Source organism: Phaenicophaeus curvirostris, chromosome 5 (assembly GCF_032191515.1).
Source record: "Phaenicophaeus curvirostris isolate KB17595 chromosome 5, BPBGC_Pcur_1.0, whole genome shotgun sequence".
In the NCBI taxonomy this organism is placed as follows: Eukaryota; Metazoa; Chordata; class Aves; order Cuculiformes; family Cuculidae; genus Phaenicophaeus; species Phaenicophaeus curvirostris.
The window spans coordinates 21,492,805-21,514,007 of NC_091396.1; the positions used below are offsets into that span (position 1 = coordinate 21,492,805).

Here is a 21,203-nt window from a genome sequence, read left to right on the forward strand (position 1 = left end):
CCCTATTCTTGCACGCCGCCCTGCTTGTGCCAGATGGTGCCTGGACCAAGTGGCCATGCGTGGGGTGGCTCTGGTTAGCCTAATAAACGTCCAATACAAGTCAAAAATCAAAACACACACATACTAACATCTGCTAGAGCCTGCAGTACCCAGCTAGCCTTTCAATACTGAATTAAAGAGCCCCACAGCCCTTCTGTTCCCCTAGGTTAGACACTCATTACCATTTATCAAGCACTGATGTTATCTGGCCTCTCGTTTTATTTAGTACCGAAGCTATTAGCATCAGATTTGATTTTGACAGTTGACGCTGCTGCTGGTAAAGCCGGGATCTGGCCGGGCGGATCGCTGCAAAATTCCGAGTTCGTCGGCGGCGACACATTCCTCTTTCCCACTTGTTTACGAGGCCAAGACAAAAGAGCTCCTCGCTCGTGCCTTGCGGTCCGTCCCCATCACGGACGCGGCTCCAGCCGAGCCGAGAGAAGCGGGTCCCGGCCCCTCCCGGAGCAGCGGGGACCGCGAGCATCTCCCTTCGGGGGCGACTCCCGGCCCGCACCCCCCGCGCTGTGCGGTGCCCCCGGGCTTCCCTGCCGCAAGCTCAGCCGTTCCCCCGCAGCAGCCGAGCCGTGCGGTGCCGTCCCGCCCGCAGGCCCCGCCGCAGCCCGCACAGAGGCGGGGTTGCGGGAGAAGCCGCCGCTTGGCGGTAAATGTGCGGGGGGGTGCGGCTGAGGTGCGCCCTCCCCACGCCGCCTCGCCTCTAAAGAAGCCAAAGCCTCGGCTTTCCTTCTTTATTTCCCCCCGAAAGAGCCTGGACCGGGCAATTAACGTTGCGAGGTTAGACCCTTCGGGAGAGCACAGGGGCTGCTCCCCAGGTGATTCGCGCCGGGAAGGTCCCACAGCCCCGCGAGCCGGGCGCTGGCGTTAAAGGTGTCAGGACCTCATTATCATACAGCTGAGGGTTTACCTCTCCCCCCCAGCCCCCCCTGCCCCGCGCTCCGGCTTCCCATCCATTTAACAAGCTGAAATAAAAAAGCCACATGAAAGGCCTTCTCTGTGCTCGGCTTTAATGAGGGACACGCGACCCAACAATGAGCGCACGCCGCCGCGGGGCCGAGGGCTTCACGGGCACACGCAGCCCGCACCGTGCGCGGCCGCGGGGGCCCCGCTCTGCCCCTCGCCCGCGGAAAGCTCCGCCCCGCTCCCGCTCCCACCGCCCCCGGCCTCGGCCACCTCGCCTCGGCCCCTTCTCGCCCAGCGGCTTTCGGAAGGGCGACCCCCGGGGGCCCCGTCCCGCCGCCCCCCCCGGCATCGCCGAGCGAGCGGGCAGCCGCGGGGCCGCCCCGGGTGCCCGTCTGGCAAGCACCGTTTTACTTTTACTTTCCGCCCAGAGCAGCCCCCCCTCCCCTCCCGTCCCGTCCCCTCCCCACCTCTCCCCTCCCCGGGCAGGGCGAACCCCGCCGCCCGGGATGCGCGCAACGCGCTCGGAGCGGAGATGGGGAGGGGGAAAAGAAAACAAACAAGCAAACAAGCAAACAAACAAACAAATGTGGTTTTGAAACATTTCATCCTCTATTGTTCGGCCGCTGCGGAGAGGCGTCTGATTTTCGAGGGAACTCTCCCAGTGCGAGCGCCGTAAATATCTCAACAGATGCTCGGCTCGCTCGTAATCAGCTCGGCTTCGCGGCGGGCAGGGCGGCAGCGGGGAATTAATGCGGGATACGAGGGCTCTCCGCAGCATTTGGTTCTTTTTTTTTTTTTTTTTTTTTTCTCAGAAGGGAAAGATGGAAAAGGGGAGGGATCGGCCGTGAGTCTGACTGACAGTTTACATAATGAGCTGGTGAGGATGCGAGGCAACTATATAAACAGCTCGAAGGGAAGCAAGTTTTCCATTTACCGAGCGCTGTTAGCACCGGGTGAAGGAGGAGCGGTCCCACGCTAAGCACTCCTCTCCGCGTCTCTCACCAAGCCCACCCGGCTCTGGAGTTTATAAGGGCGACGACGGCGACCAGACATCGGCACTTGGCTGCAGGATTAATTCCCAGAAGGGGACGGAATCGACACCTGGATTTTACCTTCCGATTTCTGCTTGGTGCTCGGGGAATATTTGGAAGAGCGGGTTGCTCCAGGAGAACCGCCGCGACGCCTCTTTTCTCCCTCGACCGAGAAGCGCTTCCCTGGACCATTTCAGGAGTACAGGAGAAAAACTAAACCCACTAAGAACTGGAAGCTCGAATAACACAAGGATGACAGCCTTGCGCATCTTTGGCTTGACGTTTCTGTTAACGATTTTGCAGCAGGTAATCGCACATTGGAAAGAAAAAAAAAAAGGGTTCGCGAAACATAAAGTGGGTGATGGAAGCAAGTTTGCGTGGCAAAGCCGGGTAAGGTCTGATTTGGCTATTTTGTGTGTCTCCCCTTTGTGCAGAGGGTGTCCGGCTCTGGCGTCTTCCAGCTGGAGCTGCACGAATTCGTGAATAGCCACGGGTCTCTGGCCAGCGGGAAGCCCTGTTCCCCCCACTGCAGGACCTTCTTTCGCATTTGTTTGAAGCATTTTCAGGCAGTGGTCTCCCCGGGCTCCTGCACTTTCGGCAGCATCATCACCCCGGTTCTGGGAATAAACACCTTCAGCATCAAGGATACAGAGCGATTTGACAGCCCCATTAAGTTGCCCTTTAACTTCACGTGGCCGGTGAGATTCTGCCGTAAACCCGATGGCGACGGTGGGGCAGGAGGGCGGCAAGGGAAGGCTAATCGCGGCGTCCTGCTAGGCTGTCGTGTAAACAAACTACTTTCGCCTCTAGACTTATTTCCCGAACTTCCTTTAAAGAGGAAAAAAAAAAAAAAAAAGCGATGAAAAAGCGCATCCCGCCCAGAAGCACCTGGGATAGCGAATGTTATTAAGAGAAATAACGGCGGCGGGCGGGGGGTGCGGAGGCGCGGGGGGCGGCGCGGGGCGCGGCGCGGGGCGCGCTGCGGGGCTGACGCTGGTTTCTCCCCCCACCTCCGCAGGGCACCTTCTCGCTCATCATCCAGGCCTGGCACGCTCCCTCCAACTACCTGCCCGAAGGTGACTACGGCCGCGCGACGCCGGCAGGGGGCGACTCCCGGGCCCCCACCCCACCCGAAAGGGTTAACCCCCCCCCCCCCTTTCCCCAGCTCAGCTGTTTATGCCATAACCGCGGGGCCGGCTTGATCCCAACGACAGGGGCCGGTCCCCCCACGATATCCATCAGGGGCCGCTTTGATTCTGCCCCGACCTAATCTCTAACACAATTGCGTTTCCTCCGGTTTATTTTTGGCGTGGGAAAGCGAGGCGGGCTGCGGTGAGAAAGCCGGGAGGCTGCCAGCGAGCCCCGGCCGCCTTTTCCTGTATTTTACACCTTGCTCGAATTCCGCCCTTTGGAAAGGAATAATGGCTTTGGGATGTTTTTCTGAGCAGAGAGGAAAAGGATATTTCACGGCAGCCCTCGCTTTCAAAGGCCCCTGTGCTGAGCGCCCCTGGCTGGGGTCAGCGCTCCCGCGCCCTGTGCACACCCTGACACCGACACACGTGCGCGCGTGTGTGTGTGTGTGTGTGCAAGTGGGGGACCCCCTTCCCCCCATCCCCTCAGCACGGGGCTCACCCTGACACCGATACATGTGCACATGTGTTTGTGCACGAGTGGGGGACCCCTTTCCATCCTTCTCTGGCACAGGGCTCACCCTGACACCGATACACATGCGTACGTGTGTATACATGCAATCTGGGGGACCGCGCTCCACCTCTCTTTAGTGGCAGGGGGTGCCCACCTCTCGGGGTGGGTGGGTTTCGTGGCAGGGGATATGGTGGGGGTGTCCGCTGACACGGGCCCTGCTCTCCTGCAGGCTCCCGGCCGCCATCAGAGGACTGGCTCATCAGCCAGATGTCGATCCAGCGGTCGCTGTCGGTGGGTGAGGACTGGTCGCAGGACGTGCAGAGCGGCCCGCTGACCCAGCTGCGCTACTCCTACCGCGTGGTCTGCAGTGAGAACTACTACGGCGAGAGCTGCTCTCGCCTCTGCAAGCGCCGTGATGACCGCTTTGGTCACTACGTCTGTGAGTCGGATGGCAGCCTGGCCTGCCTACCCGGCTGGACCGGCGAGTACTGCACTGAACGTAAGTGCCTCCACCCTGCCCTTGTGGGCATCAGCCAGGGCTGTGACGCTCACGGGGGCCTCAGCACATTGAGGAACACCCCCCGCTTTGGCTTCCCTAAGCCACCATCTGCACTAGGGGGGGTGTTGGCGTCGGGTAGGGATGCCAGTCAAGAGGCCTTTGAGAAAACGCAACACCCCAAGGCATCAGGGAGCTTATTTGATGAAGGGACCTGGGACCCAAAAGCCCATTCCCTTGTCCAGTTCCACCAGCTGGCCTAACCGTGGTTGTAGCCGTCTTTGTGGTCAGTCCTTAAAACACGGTGGCTTCAGCAACGCTGTCAGAAAGCGTCGTGTGTCACTACCCAGTAAGCTCTTAGGGTCATGTTTTCGTGCTGACCTTTCCACTCCCTGCCTGGAGAGAGAAAGCTCCACACTGAGGACTTTGTCCCTTTTGGCTGCGGCTACCAATGCCGTGTTCCACCTCTGCAAGCATTAGCAGCAAAGAAAGAGGTAGCAGAGAAAGGCTCTTGGCTGATATCCCTGACTCAGCGACACATATTCCAAGTTAAAATGCTAGCAGCTTGCCTACACAAATGCTTCCACCATTCCTGCTGCCAGAGGAGGAGAGACAGGTGTTGCGGTGTACTAGCAGGAATTTCTGCTGTAGGCTCAGAGTCCTGTTGAGTTTTTTCAGCCTTTTGTTAGAACAAGCCAAAGCTGCCTCCTCTTGCTCCTTTTCTAGCAAGAGTTGCAAGAGTTCATGTTTGTTGTATAAACAGAAAAACTAAAGGACAACTTGTCAAATGTTGGCTCTCCTTGTTCCCTTCCTCCTGCTCCAGAACTCCCCGTCCTGAGAACTTTCAAAACAAAGCTTTGAAAGCGCAAAACTGGTTTTCAAAGTACTTTTTTTTTAAAAGCTGACATTTCCCCTTTTAAAAGGGTAGTCTGTAGAGCCAGGTGTATTTACCTGCTTTTTTATGTTCTCTTTACAGCCATCTGTTTGTCTGGATGTACCGAACAGAATGGATATTGCAACAAGCCTGGAGAGTGCATGTGAGTAGATGGCAATTGCAATCTGAACTTCAGTTAAAATGTCACCTTGTAATAGAAACTTAAAAGTCTTTCCCATGTCATTAATGTTTTAATTCGACTTTTCTTTTAGCTGTCGTCCTGGTTGGCAAGGCCGCTACTGTGATGAATGCATCCCTCATATAGGCTGCCGCCACGGGACTTGTAAAACACAATGGCAGTGCATATGTGATGAAGGATGGGGTGGCCTCTTCTGTGATCAAGGTTGGTTCTGAAAGTTGTGCTTATGGCTCTAGGCTGGATATTCTTCAGTACCGGTCTGAGGAATCTGACCCATCAGCTCTAGAATTAGATTTCCCCAAGATACATGTTCATAGGCATCAGTGTCTACCAGGGCTGTCTTATGTACCAATATTTGTAGTAATTTTTGTTTAAAAAAGGAAAACTTTTTAGTAGCTGCAGTTTTTCTTTTGGAAAAAAAAATAATAACCTGGGTGAGTGTTGAACATGCAAATTTTCTGCTGACCTAAGCTAACTTATAAGTAAACTTATAAGTTTAACTTATTCCCTGCGCATCTATAGAAATGTACTAAAAAAAAAAATAGCAGCAGCAAACAGCATCATTTGTGCCTTCCTTATTTTGCATACAAGGAAGTTAACTCATGTGATAAGTCTGGAGCATGAGAGAAAAATCATGTAAGCAAGAATGAAAAGTACAGGTTCCATTTTAAGTACACCAGACCACTTCCACCTATTCAACCCATTGAATCACTGAACCGTAGCCAGCTGAGCAGTCATGTCCTCAAGGCCATATATGCATTGCTGCCACTGAGATCATTAAGTGCTCAAAGCAAGCGAAGTGTTCTCAAGATAGTCCTACGACTAAGATGGTGAAGTCTGAATTGAGCAGGAAAAGTAAATTTGCTGGGCTTTTTCTGCTTGTAGTTATCTATTACCCAGTTGTATTCTGATGACTCTATGGTATTTATAGATCTTATAAAGATTTCCTACTTATGTCCTATGAACTTGTATGCTTAACCTCTGTCTCAAATTGAAATGAAAAAAAAAAAGAAGGACCATCAAGCTTGGCAGAGCATTTAGATAGTTTAAACTACTAACATTCATAAGAAGAGAGCATGGTAAATAAACAATAAAAGATTTCTTGTGTTTGTTTAAATCTCCAAGCCTAAACATCTTTATTTCTTCCCTGCTTCCCCAGAATGTGCCTCAGAGCACACCTTTTAAAGCGGAGGCTCATTTGTTTAGTATGTGACATGTTGTGCACAGAGCGTCTGTAATGTTGTGGTGCATCTTTCCAAGGACACACACTTAGGAAGGACTTTTTCAAACTTAGCATCTAAATCTCATTGCAACTAACAGGTTTACATGCACTAAAAAAGGAGAGTATACCAGAGCACTAGAAAGTTAAATTTTTGCCAGGACTCTCAAAATTCAGAGCTCAAGTATTACAATGATGGTTGTAGTGAAGTATCTAAAATTGATGCTAATCTGAAGCATCTGATTATTACTGGCAATAACAGGATAATATTCTGTCGGTTTTTTTCTTTTTTTTTTCTGTTAACTAAAGCCTTTTTATATGAATATCTATTCTCTGCTGTCAAAAACATTTTCTCTAACTCTTGGTGTCTTTGCAGATCTGAACTACTGCACTCACCACAGACCATGCAAAAACGGAGCAACTTGCATGAACACTGGCCAGGGCAGCTATACATGTTCATGCAAACCTGGCTTTACTGGTGTCGACTGCGAACATGAGATCAGCGAGTGTGACAGCAATCCCTGTAGGAATGGCGGTAGCTGCACGGTAAGGGCATTTTAAATGTAAAGTCTCTGTGTGAAGCAAGCCCCAGTATAGCTTTTCAGAAGCGGTTCTGTAACAACGGAATGGGAATTTGATAGTACACAGGTTCATTACTGACACAACTATCAAACTGAACCCTTCCCGAGAGGTGTCAGGGGAGGAAGTCTGTCACAGGAGGAGATGTATCATCTAGATTAGAACTAGTCAACCGATCCTTAGGTTTCTGTGGCAGCCATCACGAGAGCTTGGCAAGATCCAAGGTTGGCGAGGGAGCAGATCTGTAAAAAATAAGCTTCTCAAACCAAGATTCATACAGAAATACGCCAAGTATAGTGCAAATAAAAGAAAATTTGTGCTTTCTGCTATGGGAGTGTAGTGTTGGGCCATATGAGGGCAATCAGCTGAAACACTGTGTGAAACACAGTTCTGCATTTTCAGCTTCCTGCAGTCTAGTGTTTCAGGGTGTTTTCAGATCCAGTCAATGATTGATTCTACCTGCTGATAATGACTGATCGATTATAGATACCAAATATAATCTGATGCATGATTAGATTAAAGCTAATGGCACAAGACCCTAGATCTCCCAGGGCTTTGGACATAGAGTACTTGGAAAGAAGAAACAGTTCTGTTGTGATCTAAGCGGTGAGACTTATCCACGGCAAAGCAACGTAAGCCCTTGTAAAGGAAAAAAGTGCACTCATGCTGAGGATAAGTGGCCTGATCACAACTGTGTAGGCTGACCCATGCCATTCTCCCTTGGGAGGACCTGGTAGATACCATTAGACAATAGTGATGTTAGCAGTGGTTTTGCACAGTTGCTGTAGGCTCCCTACACCAGGATCTGCTCTGCTTGTGTAGCTGCATGATTACTCCTACACACCCAGTGTGGCCAAGTCACATCTCTATCCCTCACAGTCCACCCTGCAGTTATTCACTCCCCAAGTGCTAATTTTGCCACATCCGAGTGTGGATGAGAAGGGACAGAACAACACTTGCTGCTGACTAAACAGAAGTGTGCAAGCAGCTATCATTTGGTGGCATCAAATAACAGTGGTCTAATGTGTTTTGCAGGATATGGAGAATGGTTACCACTGCCTATGCCCCCCTGGCTACTATGGCACTCACTGTGAGCACAGCGCTTTGACGTGTATAGATTCTCCATGCTTTAACGGTGGCACGTGCTTGGAAAAAGAACAAGGGGCCAGCTACACTTGCGTTTGCCCTTTTGGCTTCACAGGGTCAAACTGTGAAAAAAAAGTAGACAGGTGCACAAGCAACCCGTGTGCGAATGGTGAGTCTTTTTATTAAAAAAATCTTGTGTCTGACTCGTTTGTGCTTTTCAGTGCAGAAGTGATAGAAATCCAATCTGACCTCTACTCTTCCTCTGATACATTAGTCCCTCTCCCCCACTATATTCCACATCTACCCTAATTTTGGTCTCTTGCTGGGGGGATGAGGCCTTTCACTGGCACTTTCTATGCAACAAAACAATGCATATGGTTTATCGTATGATGGAGAAGACAGTAGAATCAAGTAAATTAAATTAACTCATTACATATTTAGAAGCGGCATATTTTTAAGGCATGGTGATACAACTAGGTAAACTAGAAGAAACTTTTAGATGTGCAGTTGTTTTGTAAAATAACCTCCCTTTTCTTGAGATAGTATAAAATGCTTACCAGGGAGAGAGTTAGGTTTCCAAGTGAAGTGCATTGCAGACTTAATTTTTTTTTTCCTTTTTTTTTTTTTTCTTTTCTCAGATGGTAGTTGCTTTTACCTTGGTCAGATTCGTGTCTGTCGTTGTCGGGCTGGTTTCTCTGGTCAGAAATGTGAGATAAACATCAATGATTGTGCCAGAAACCCATGTTCCAATGGGGGAACTTGTCATGATCTGATCAACGATTACACCTGTACATGCTTGCCAGGCTACAGCGGCAGGAACTGTGACATCAAAACCAGAGATGAATGTGCTTCTGGGCCATGTGAGAATGGAGGTACATGCTACAGCGGACTTTATAGTGCCAGCTTTGTCTGCTACTGTCCTCCTGACTTCATGGGCAACCGTTGTGAATTGCCAGTTCATACAGTGTCCGTTACACTTCCTCCTAAACCAGTCCCCTGGATTGCTATATCCATGGGAGTGGGGCTGGTGGCTTTGCTCATACTGTTCTGCATGATAGCAATGGTCATCAGGCAGATGAGGATGCACCCAGAGCAGGATTCGGAGACAATGAACAACTTGTCTGACTTCCAGAAGGACAATCTCATTCCAGCCTCCCAGCTCAAAAACACCAATAAAAATAAAGACCTCGAAGTGGACTGTGGGCTGGAGAAATCGAACTATAAACCCAAGAATCATAAACTGGACTACAATCTGGTGAAAGACCTGACGAGTAGAGGGACACAGGAAGATAAATATTACAAAAGTGAAAAGTGTTTAGGAGAAAAATCTCCCCTCCGACTACACAGGTGAGAATGCAGTCTTCCTTCTGGTCTTTCTTAAGGCCTCTCATTTTCATACCGGTCTAGAAGCAAATGAGAAAAGATGGGGGAAAAGAAACCTCGAGGAACTAATACACAAAAAAACCCCCAAAAAACCCCAAACCAAAACCAGAGCAAAGCCAGGAATCTTCCTACTGGACAGTCCGTGTCATGGCCAAGTGGTATCCTTAGCTAAGTCAATTAAACTGAGTGCGCAGGGTTCTGCTGGTATGGTACAGTGAAGGGGAACAGGAATGGCGAGTCCAGTGGTGAAAGTAAGAAGTGTCTTTCCTTCCTCAATAGATACTGGAGGTACGACAGTTAAGAAATACAGTGATTGAAAATAAATATTTCACGTATTAAGAAGGCAAAATGATCTGCTTACTGAGAAGAATGACAGAGTAAAAATAACTATTTTGAGAAAAAGACAAGTGCAGGCATCCACTGGCTCACCAATCTTCTGATACGTGTACTGAGAGTCTCCTCTGGGGCCTGCTTGGGGCTGTTTCACTGAGGGATCTGAGGAGTATGCTATTAGGTTGGAGATGGCAGAAGCGCAGGAAGATAGTAGCTGTTCCTTACTTCCACTTTTCTAGTATAATGTCCTGCCATCACACGGAAGATGTGAAACTTCATCCTCTGCACTCCCTCCCTCCCACATCTCCGTAGCTATTTCATTCCACCCCTCCATATTCATGGTACATTTTGAGAACTGGGCTTGTTAGTAGCCAAATAACATTCTTTTCTCTCTGCTCTCCCTTAGTGAAAAGCCAGAATGTAGGATATCAGCGATATGCTCTCCAAGGGATTCAATGTACCAATCTGTCTTTGTGATAACAGAAGAAAGGAATGAGTGCATCATAGCCACAGAGGTAAGTGAGTACACAGGTGAACGGGCATAGGTGAACGGTCATAAATTCACTAATAAAGGGACAGATTACCCTTTAGAACTGCATCTGAGAGGGCTACTATGTTTCCAGGGAACCTGGATGTTTCCCAGCATTTGCCTTTCCTCTTCTGTGGCTCGCAGGACTGCCCAAGCATACAGAGCATACAGTGGGAAAAATAAAGAAACTAGCAGCTCTGATTTTATCAAACCAGAGATTTTGAGCTTAGATAAGTCAGCGAGAGATGAAAGCATGGAACATCAGCCCATAAAAATTCAGTGGATTGTAGGATTACTTTCTCTTAAATAGGTAGTCAGCAAGAATGGAAATAATAATAATCATGCACAGGGGCCACTTATCTAAAGCCACATTTTTTTCCCAAGATTACACTGCATAATCTGTTCTGGGTAAACAGGCAAATTTATAGCTTTCCATCAGAAAATGGAAGGTAGCTGGGTGTGTTAGTGGATAGGCATAACAGCCACTTAGGAAGTCTGCAACAAGGTCATTTCAATGTCTTGGCAATTAAGCTGTATATTCTCTAAGAAAAGTTGACACTGTTTCTTATGTTATAAATGCACACGTTTAGATTCTGATGTTATTTTGAAAAGTCAGAGAGCTATACATGAAAAAGGAAGGACCTAGCATGGGCCAATACAAAAGCTTTAAAAAGCAGCTATTGAGGAGCCAAACAGCTCCCGAAGAATTCCTAACCCTTCGGAAAAAAGGCCCGATGAAAGTTAAAAGCAATTTAACACTACCCAAAACCTGCCTTCTTCAGCATAGCCTTCTTTAGGACCGGCTTCAGGTAGCTTCAGACTGCAGGAAAGGGAAGCTTGCTGTGTTATATAGCAATGATCTGTGAAGTCAGATCTGCAGGATTCTGTCTCCTTATCAGATTTCCTCTTGAAGGCAAGCTGGAACACAAGTCAACCAACAATATTAAAAGTTTAAGAACAACTGAAAGGATTTTCAAAGACACAAATGACAGCTAGACGCTTCATTCCATTAACTGGCCTAGATATCACATCTTCCTTTGAAGATCTTGCTGACTAAAGATAGACTCCCAGGTTTATATCAGGTATCTCCAGAAGTATTTTTACTTTCAGAAGGACAGCCCCTGAAATTCCACATCATTCGGGCTTAACACTCTGAACACAACCTATTTAACTATACCATATGCTTTTTACAGAGGCCTAAGCACCTAGGTTTGTAAGTTTTATCCTAAGCATTCTTCCCTTAGGTCCATGTAGAGAGACTACTTATTGTACAGATGACTCGTTGGCTGGCGATTCTTTGTTTCTGCAGCCAAAAACACTGAATGCTGATAATTAAACTGCAGTATTTTCTGGCTTAAATTACTTTGGTTTGACATACTTGAATTTTATTTGGTTAGTTCTGCAATCTGCTGTACACCGTGCTTTCTTCTCATTCCTGGTATTATCTTATATCCTGACAGGTATAAGACTGAAGATCAGCCCATTTGCACCTCAGATTTGGTAATGCCAGTAGATGGACGCTCCTGCTGCATTGTTTACAAATCAGAACTGGATTGAACTGTTTTTAATTACATGCAACTTGCTGCTCTCAGGTGGAGGATGGAACTGGGTGAACTGGACAGACTGTGAATTTACTGAAAGATGCAATACAACTTGTTCTTACTGCTCTTGTTTGAAGTTTGATACCAGAAATCTCACTGGCTATAGAAGAGGGGAGGCAGAGGGAAGAGAGAGGGGTTAAAAGGTTGCTCTTTTAATTTGCTTTTAAAAGATACTGAGGCCAGCTCCTCATGGACAGACCCCCGGCTTTCCAGAACTCTGGTTATGGGAGGTGCCAGTAGATGAGGAGGCACTAAACTATCACAGATGTTGCCATGGAAGGTGTGAAGAAAGACACATTGCTATGCAGATGACGGATACAGTATAAAGGACGTCTCAATTTTTTTTCCTGGGTTTAAAAGTGCCTAAAATGTGTCAAGGGAATCTAAAAAGCCCAAACAGAGACTTGACTGCTCTTTCTGCAGTTGCCTGAACAGTATTGGGCAGGGATGGTTGATACTTCCTGCTACATATCTATTTGTGTCTCCTCTCTCCTGCTGCATGTACTGGAGACAGTGTAAGGGGTGAGAGGAGGAAGGAAAGAGGAATACCGAATTTACATGTCATCTCATTTGGTGATGCTTTGGAGAACTGACTGACCCAAGCCACAATATGGGACAGGATTTTTGTGGGTTTAAACATCCAGAAGAAGTTATGATAAGGAATGTATACTGCCTCTTATCCATTGATAAGGAGGAGGCTTGATTCCAGTTCTATTTAAAGCCTTACAAATGCGTTTAAAATCAATCCACTACTAGAACCTTTATGTACTGAGTTATCTCAGCTGTTTTCATGCCCTTTGCACTAGCAGTGATTGTGAATAGACATTACTTTATTCTTCTCCTTCCTCATTCTCCCTCCCCACATCCCCCCTTATTTTCACAGAAATTTGGGGGTTTATGTCGTGTTTCTGAATTAGGTGCCACCTTCTACTGCAAATAGTCTCAGAATTGCAGCTGTTACTTTCTGAAGGAGAAGGAGCAGTGTGACTCCCCCCATTTCTCCATTTGGTTGTAAAACTCCAACCCCTGTCCTTCATCCTGGTTCCAAATGCCCAGTAGCGAAGCAGCCACTGAGAAGCCCTCTGCCAAGACAGGTGGAGATCAGAGTTAGAAGGTTCTAGGCTTGTCCTGTTTCTTTCAGACCCACCCACTGCTACAAGGAAAAGGAGAAGCCTGCCCCTGGAGACCAGAGGTGTGCAGGAGCTCTTTTCTTATACACGTATTTACGGCAATAATATTGGACACCCCAGTGGAACATGCTGTGACAATAATGAGATGAGGCTGTGGGGTGGGGCAGAATGAGGAAAAACGAAACAAGATCTCTTCGAAGAAACTTGGACCATGCTATCTCTCAGACAGCGATGTTCCTGCCCTTGTAAATCCTGTTGTTGGACTAGCCCATCTACCGCCTTCAACTGTGCAGACAAGATCCCTTCTTAATGTCCACTACTGACCTTCTACTCTGACCATGTAGGACCGTTTTGAAGATGACCTTCAGAAATGAATAATATGGGTTTTAGTTTGTCTGTTTGTAGTTTATTTTGAAGACTAGTATTTCAGTAATTTAAAAAAATCAGAAGCACTGAACTTTCTACGTTTTATAACATTATTTTGTATATAATGTATATTTATAATCAAAGCAGAAGTGTAAATATGTTTATTACTTCTCATGTAATGTTTTTAATGTGATGACAAAGTTTGAATTTTATTTTTTTTTTCACGCAATGAAAATACTTTCCTGTTACCATAAGTTTACTGTGGTTTGTCCTTTTACACGTCAGTTTCCATGATTCTCTGACAGCCGAGGTTACTTAAAGTCCCAGAGGTAAGTTTATCTGCCTATTCCCTGCAGTCAGCCCTACATTTACATTTTGTACACCAACTGCTGCTGGCTGCTTTTATAATCGTTAACTGATGTCAACAAAGTTGTTCAGCTCAGTGGTATTCATCCGACAGAAAAATTATGCATCTTTATCTTGTGATATCTTATATAATATTTAAATTCTATATATACATATACGTATATTCTCTTGCTATCGGGTGGGACTGACCTGTCGGGAAAGTTATTTATATTGACGCTTCACACTTGCTCTTCCATGACAACTTGCAGCATGAAAGATATAGATTTAATGCCACTTCAGAGTGGCCTGTGGCTTAATCTCAAACCTGTGCTGGTTTGAGGTGCAGTTGTAGAACAAGATTTGATTACATTTTTTTAATCTCATTTCTTTAACTACTTTCAGCAAGACCCAAACCTGCCCTACTCAGGTTACTGTTGTGTGGTATCTACATCTACATCTACATCTACATCTACATCTACACCTACACCTACATCTACATCTGCACCTGCAAGATTCTACCATTGTTTGTTTGATTGCAATGGGTAAGATCTGTCTTTCACTTGTAGGATTGGGGCAGGCGGGGGTGGTGTTGGGCTTTCTTCTCCTGAGTTTTCCATGCTTCACCAGCAGCCATGTCCTCCTGGGGCATCACAAAGTCATTATCCTCCCTAGCCCTTTTGGAGGACATTTCCACAAAAAAAAAATACTGTAAAAACACACTTGTATGAAACACTCCCAGCAGGTTTAGTAGCCTTTGAAGCACATAAATTTACAGGCAACTAATTCTCTCGCTAGATCACCTAGGTGCAATACAGCCAGCATCTGAATGCACAAAAGCAAAAACTATAAGAACAGGAAACCACTGCTGCTCTATTTTAAAACCAGACATTTTTCATTGTTGCTGTTGACAAAATGCCAGAAAAGTATCTTAGTGTTGAATGCCTTTCCTATCTTTCCCCCAAAGAAAATCTAAATAAATTTTGCTAGTTTTTTAAAAAAATACAACCTGGCATTAAAAATGCACCATAGCAATTTTTTTTTACTTTGATGATAAAACACTGCAAATAGTGGTTTATACGAGTCCTTCTGAGTGTATTATTAAGGCTACATAAATACTATTTACTTTGGATGGTTTTGTTTCTCCCTCTTCAGTTCTTTTCTTAGCGAAATTAACTTTCAAATCCCAGCCAGTTTCTCTGGCTACCAGAAAAATAAATTTAAGATGAAACTCAGAAAGAAAAAGCCACCTTCCCCTCCCCAAACACTCACCCTGTAGAACAAATTATGAAAAACAAGCCATTGACAAAAAGCTGAGCAGATGCTCCCTGCTTGCAGCCCTTCCTCGGCAATGTGAAATAAACCCAACAGATGCCTCTCTTAATTGAGCACATGGATTACATACACACATGCACTCTGTCCTGCTTAAAACAAAACACACAGAAAAATCAAACAGGAAAATAGCCAGAGAACTGATACCAAAGCCTAGGCAAGTAGGAATGCTAAGACTACAAAAGACTCGGCTCTTCCTGCTCAAAATGAGACAGGAAACCGTATCTATAGGCAGAAGGGAGTTGAAATCCATTCAAACCCGTGGACCTGACTATGTAGATCCCATAGGGTAAAGCAGGTACAACACATGCCTTTGTGTATCCACACAGGAGAGAGGAAAGGGGGGAAAAAAGCATCAGCTTACAAGGAAATCTGTGAATATTTACTGGAGGCAGTACTGCACCATGCAGCTACCAGAATAGATCACAGATCCTACACAGGAAAAAAAGGAGCGGTGTCTGCTTCCACACAGGAGGAGATTGAAAGCGTGTGTGAATCTATGCACGTGTGCACATCCCCATGTCCTTGCCAAAGAAACTACAAGCAAATTAGCTGAACACATAATATGACCTGGATATAACCCACATCTTTGGCCAAAAATCTCCTAAGCGAGGGCTGCTGTGCACTGACTGCTCACCAGCCTGCCCCCTACTCTGGTGAGTGCATCTCAGAGCCACAGTGTATGTACTCACTAGGAGGAGCTCTGAGATCCTTTTGGGCTGTACAGTCTCAGCCTGAATTTCAAGGATTCCTCTTAGGGATCACAGATGATGCCAGGACAGCTTACTGAGTTCTTAGACCCAACTGTACGACTGACTTCTTTCAGCATGAATTGCACCAACTATGGCAAGATTATGAATTTGACTCAAGGACTGCACCTGAAGTTGGCTTTCAGTTTTAAAAGACTGAATAACTCACTTAAAAGCAATGTGACAAAACAACAATTTTAAGAACAGACTCCTGAATTCGAGAAAATCTTTGGTGTTTCCTTGTATTAGCACCTCTGATAGAAACTATTTCACAGCCATGCAGAGCTCTTCAGTCTAAACAATTTCAGAGCTGGATTGAGTGAGAGGGATGCTGCTCCACACAGTGCTTCTCTTGAGTTTTTCCATGTTTGGCTCCAGCTCTTCATCGTTTACCTCTTTAAGCAGTCCACTCATTAGGAGAAACAGATGCTGGGATATACCCGTAACTATAGCACCCACTGGTGCTGAGACAACATGCAGCAGGACTCTGCGGGTGCAAACACCACACAAGACACGGAGTTCAGTTAGGTTAGCGTAGATGAGGAATGCTTGCAGAAAATAGGCTCGATACAGGATATGCCTAAAATGGGCTAAAATGCAGAATGCATTTTGTTATGCACAGTACTCATCCAGCTCTCAGCCTTGAAAGAGCTGCTGAGAAAGGCTAGATTAGTTATTGTGCAACTGCAACCATCAAGTTCAACAGGTGAAACTACCTCTGTAAAAACACATTTCAAGCATTTTCATTGCAAGTCACCAACAAACCTGTACTTAACTGGCTTAAGCGACAGTTAGGCAGCTATGATTGCCTGTTGTGCCCTTATCTCACATACCTGATCCATAAATACATATTGATTTTACGCAGTAGATATGACACTCCCAGCACAGTTTGCTCACAATCCAAACTCCAGTTGTGGAGAATTATCATAACTCAGTGGCGTTCTGCCACGCTTCACTATTTTCATAACTTCAATTTTATGGCCTCTCTAGAGAGTCAACATCAAGATCTGCCCCCCTCCACACTCTCTCTGTTTAAGTTTTGCCAGCTCAGCTCCCAGAGCTTGCAGGTAAAAGCTGCTGGTTGGTGACGCCCAAAGCAATGAGATATCTCCTTGATCGCTCTTGTGCCTGCTCTGACCCTGCCTACACTGCTCTCAGACCTTGTCTGGGCAACAGCATGACTCAGCATTGTAAAAGTACCTTTCTTTTGCTCCTCCCTCTCCTGGTCTTATCACCATGCTCCCTCCTCTTCCTCCGTGCAGCTTTGGGTCATATTCCTGCCGCACAGTGGTCTATTGTGCTCCAAGGTTCGGACAGAACTCTGGTTCACCCAATAAATTATTGCATACAGAGCAATAACTTCAGGTGTCAGAGCATTGTCCCATGTGTAGAATTTGAAACTGAGGACCAGCATGTACCTTTGTCCCTTCCCTTTCAAATCTTGATGGCAGAATCTTACTTTCCAAGAGGTGCTCCCTTCTCCTCAAACTGCTTAGCCATCCCTCAATCATCCAACAACCTGTTCAGCCGTTGGGAGGTGCAAGGGAGAAGAGACACAACACTGATGTGCTTATGAGGCGCACCCAGCAATCACTACCACTCAGAGGTCTTCACTGCCTCCCAGCAAGCCATTACACATGTCCCTGAGGACCTAGGTGATGACAGGCTTTGTGCAGCTCTCCATGCTGCAGGAGTGCACCCCTGGGCAGGAAGAAGAGGAGGTGAAATTTAAAAATGCAGGGTATGGAGTGGACTGGAAAATAACTCCTGTTCCCCAAGCTTCCGTCTCATTTTCCCCACTTCCGACTGGGTCATTCAGGGCTTCTGACTGACATGTCACATGGGAGGGGAGACCTAAGAATAAAGGCAAATAGCATGGTCCCCTTCTGGAGATAACACAACCCTGGCTGTTATGTGACCTGCAAACACATATAATGCCATGATTACTTTATCTCTTCATCTTACTATACTTTGTCTTTCTGTACTGCAGAATAGCGATGGACTTGCCACTCACATAGCTAGCAGTGTAGGACCTACTACCAGAGAAGGGCTTAATCTTTCATTTCACCTGTGAGCTTTGTGTCTTTCCTTCTGTCAGCCAAGATGGAGACAATGCTCAGTCTCCATCTATTCCTGCAGCCAGCCCACCCTGCAGGCTGCTCTGCCTGAAGACCACCAGGTCACTCTCAGGGAAAAGTCCCAAGATGCAAACCAGCACCTTGTTCACAGTCATGTTTTGCAAACACACGTATAAATGAGGAAAACATGCAGTTTGAGGAGAGGCTGCTTGATTATATCTTTTATCTGTTAAAAGTCTGCTTTATGACTTATTTGTTGAGTTGTTGCTGGCTTCATGGTGGTTTTATTGATTACATTTTTAACTAACTACCTAGAAGGTCACAGAGGCACTATGTTTGTTTTTATAAATTAAATTAAACCAGCACATATTTAACATCCAAACACATCTGCTGAGCGTTAGGTTTATAGCTGGAGAGGCCATCACCAGCCAGAACAGGATTCGACCATTCCTGTCACCATGCTCTGACGATCCCTGCACTTGGGCAGACGGCTCCCATGGTGGTTTGTGAGCAAGGTGCAAATATGAATCACTGTGTACTTGAAATTCCTTTCCTATTAACACTGTTTAATATTTGCCTTACATTTTCTGCTTTGGCAGAAAAAGCCAAAGCATTGCCAAAACAATTTTGTTCCTGCCCATAAACTCATTTGTTCTCTGGAAGACTGTCAGCAAAGAAACACAAGACAATCTGAACAAAATGTATTGGGGGGATAAAAGTGTGATAATTACAAAACAAAGGGCCCTGTTCTAATCCTCTCTTTCAATTCAGAACACCGGGTCCTGGCGTTAGCTTCTTCATCGATAGCTTCTCCTCTCATGCCTCCTTATAGCACAAAGTCTTTTCTTCCTGCAGACCTCCTCCCTTCATGAAGATTACACCAATTTTTACTCTATTAATGGTATTTACGTTTGTCATAAGTTGCTTAGGAGGAAGTTTTTTAAGTTCTCCAGAATTCTATACAAAATCTACAATGCATGGCCAGATTCCTGGAGACAGAGTTCAGTCACATCCTAGGAACAGGTAGAAATGCCCACGTGCTTATAATTACCAAAAAAGCTCTTTTCCATAGAGACAGAATGGTTAAGAAGCCCTTACATCATTTTTCACATTCAGGGAGGAAGAATTTTCTTGCCTGGCAGTTGCTCCACAATCTGCTCTCAATCATCTTCAGCAGACGCAGGTTCATCTCACATCACTGCAGACATCCAAGCGTGAAGCGTCTAGTTTAAGCCAACCATGCAGCTTATTTAGGGTTCATGGAGAAAGGTAAACCCTTGCAGCATTCTCCCTTGGAGAGGCATCTGAAGTAACTGGGAGCAAAGGGTGTCTGTTGGAAGAGCCAAAGCCATTAGCTGAAACATGACAACTACCTTTAAGATGCTTTGGGTTGTACAAGAGAAATCCTTAGACATGAATTTGAGGAGCAGGCAATGCCCCTCTGAAGGACATTTAACCCCTACATGTCCTTGAGAAAGCCTCTCTTTCAATGGCTGCCAACTCCCCTCTCTTGACAGGCGAGATGGTGTTAATAACGCTAATGTGACTCAGAAGGATGTTGAGAGGACTCATTCATCTCCTTCAGAGTCCTTGCAGCTGCAGAAGTGCAAATAAGCCTTTACCGGTCTCTTCTTATTGTTTAAATAGCCTCTCAGTGTAAACAGCATCTAAGTAAACCAAACAGCAGTACGCAGGCATGCGGAGGCAGAACCCGCTGCCTCCCCTCGCACCGGAGGAGCATTTTCCTTGAGTTTGAGCTCAAACCAGGCTGCGTTGCACTGCCATCATTCCTTCCTGTTTGTTACCTCATTACACCATTTCCTGTTTCCTGCTTGATTAGGACCTTGCCAACTGTTTTTCCCAAGCCTGAAGCAGCTTCCCAGGGCCCCCCTTTTCAGCTTACACAAAATTACTACCATCAATACCAGCTTGGTGGCAGGGGGTGCTGCTGGCTGCCATGTGAATCACAGCCCTCTCCCACTGCACTTTCCCTGCCTGTTTGTGCACACAGTCCTGGACTAAAGAAGTGAGTCTCACACGTACTGTAAAAAAAAATGAGGTGCTGGTAACTCCCAGCGTTTGATCGAATGCAAGCACATAGCAGCAACATGATCTGCAATGCATTAGAGTGAGCTGGGCACAGAAGGTGGTGATCTGAGTGACTTGCAGGGTTCATCTCTTTGGGCATCTCTGTATGTCACAGGGCTTTCTGTTTAATCAGAAACCCAGCACTGAGCTAGCTAAAGCAAATGCCATGGGAGAAGAGCATTAAGGCATCCAAGTGCAGTAGATTGATGTGGTCCCCTATAGCTGATCCCAGTGGCTCATCACCTGCATTGTAGAAATGCTTCCACTTTTGTAGCTGAGTTTTCTTCCAGCATCCAGCTACCTGTGCCTATGTCTTTCTCTACTGTATCTAGGGCCTTTTCACATGTGGTATTTTCTCTCTGTACGTGTAATCAAGTGATGTACCCAGTCCTGTTTTGGTACCTGAGGCAGATGAGCGCTTTCAGTCTCTCTCTAAATGAACACTGACGTGAGCTCCCAGGCTCAGCTGGGAAGAAAACCTTCCCCTATGCCCTTGTTTTAGCATCCAAGGACCACGTGGACCCTGGAAGGGGTCTCTTTGCCAACCCCCTGGAGGACTGCTGTCTTCTTGTCCATTGCCTGATGGTATATCTGAAGTCCTAACAGGATCCTGTAAATAAGTCTGGCAGAAAGCAATCACTCTGCAGACTGTATTTTTAAGGGGCTGGGGGGTGGGGACACAGGGGAGAACAACCTACCTTTAATCCTAGTTCATGCTCAAGCGCATGAAACCTACCAGGAGCTGTTACATAGTTCCACTCTGTGCCCTTACCCGCTTTCCTGCAGTCACAGCAGCAATGACCTGTCACAGCTAGTTTAATCAAATCCTCTTTCGCATCCAGTACATAGCTCAGGGCCTGACCCAACTAATACCAGTTATTTACTGTGTTGGGTGACCACCTTTCAAATATGAAGAAAAATAAATAGTCTTTGTAGACATACAGCAGGGGCACCTACCCACTTAAGCTTAGCAGAACGCCAGTGAAATCATGAGGTGGCACTTTATTTCCTCTCACCCACCTAAGGTAGACAAAAAAAAAAAAAGCACCACTGTTCCGTCACCTTTTGCCTGCCTGGTCTATTTAAACTGCAAACTACTTCAGCAAGGAATTGTCCTTTGCTGCAGCTTTCCTGATATTCAGGTGCTTCTGAGACACAGCACAGGAAAGACCCGAGACATCCTGAAC

The 21,203-nt window shown here is 46.5% G+C and overlaps 2 protein-coding genes and 1 long non-coding RNA gene across 4 annotated transcripts in view; 1 reads left to right on the forward strand and 2 right to left on the reverse strand.

Annotated features, from left to right (window-relative positions):
- Positions 1 to 21,203, reverse strand: part of INO80 (INO80 complex ATPase subunit) — a 298,105-nt gene that overhangs the window by 177,386 nt on the left and 99,516 nt on the right. The window lies entirely within an intron of this gene.
- On the reverse strand, positions 1,543 to 19,245 carry LOC138721104 (uncharacterized). The gene is made up of 2 exons (XR_011337511.1): positions 19,027 to 19,245; positions 1,543 to 2,816 (listed from the first exon to the last, which is right to left on the reverse strand). It is a non-coding gene; the product is annotated as an uncharacterized lncRNA (long non-coding RNA).
- DLL4 (delta like canonical Notch ligand 4) lies at positions 2,160 to 13,673 on the forward strand. Of its 2 annotated transcripts, XM_069857772.1 has the most exons (11): positions 2,160 to 2,294; positions 2,423 to 2,686; positions 3,007 to 3,064; positions 3,862 to 4,131; positions 5,105 to 5,165; positions 5,275 to 5,405; positions 6,797 to 6,966; positions 8,035 to 8,254; positions 8,724 to 9,432; positions 10,208 to 10,316; positions 11,791 to 13,673. In XM_069857772.1, exons 1-11 carry the CDS (start codon positions 2,241 to 2,243, stop codon positions 11,794 to 11,796), a joined length of 2,052 nt encoding a protein of 683 aa, XP_069713873.1. In that variant the 5' UTR covers positions 2,160 to 2,240; the 3' UTR covers positions 11,797 to 13,673. The 2 variants fall into 2 exon arrangements, with proteins under 2 accessions (XP_069713873.1, XP_069713872.1); XM_069857771.1 differs by lacking the exon at positions 11,791 to 13,673 and having other exon boundaries at positions 10,208 to 11,778.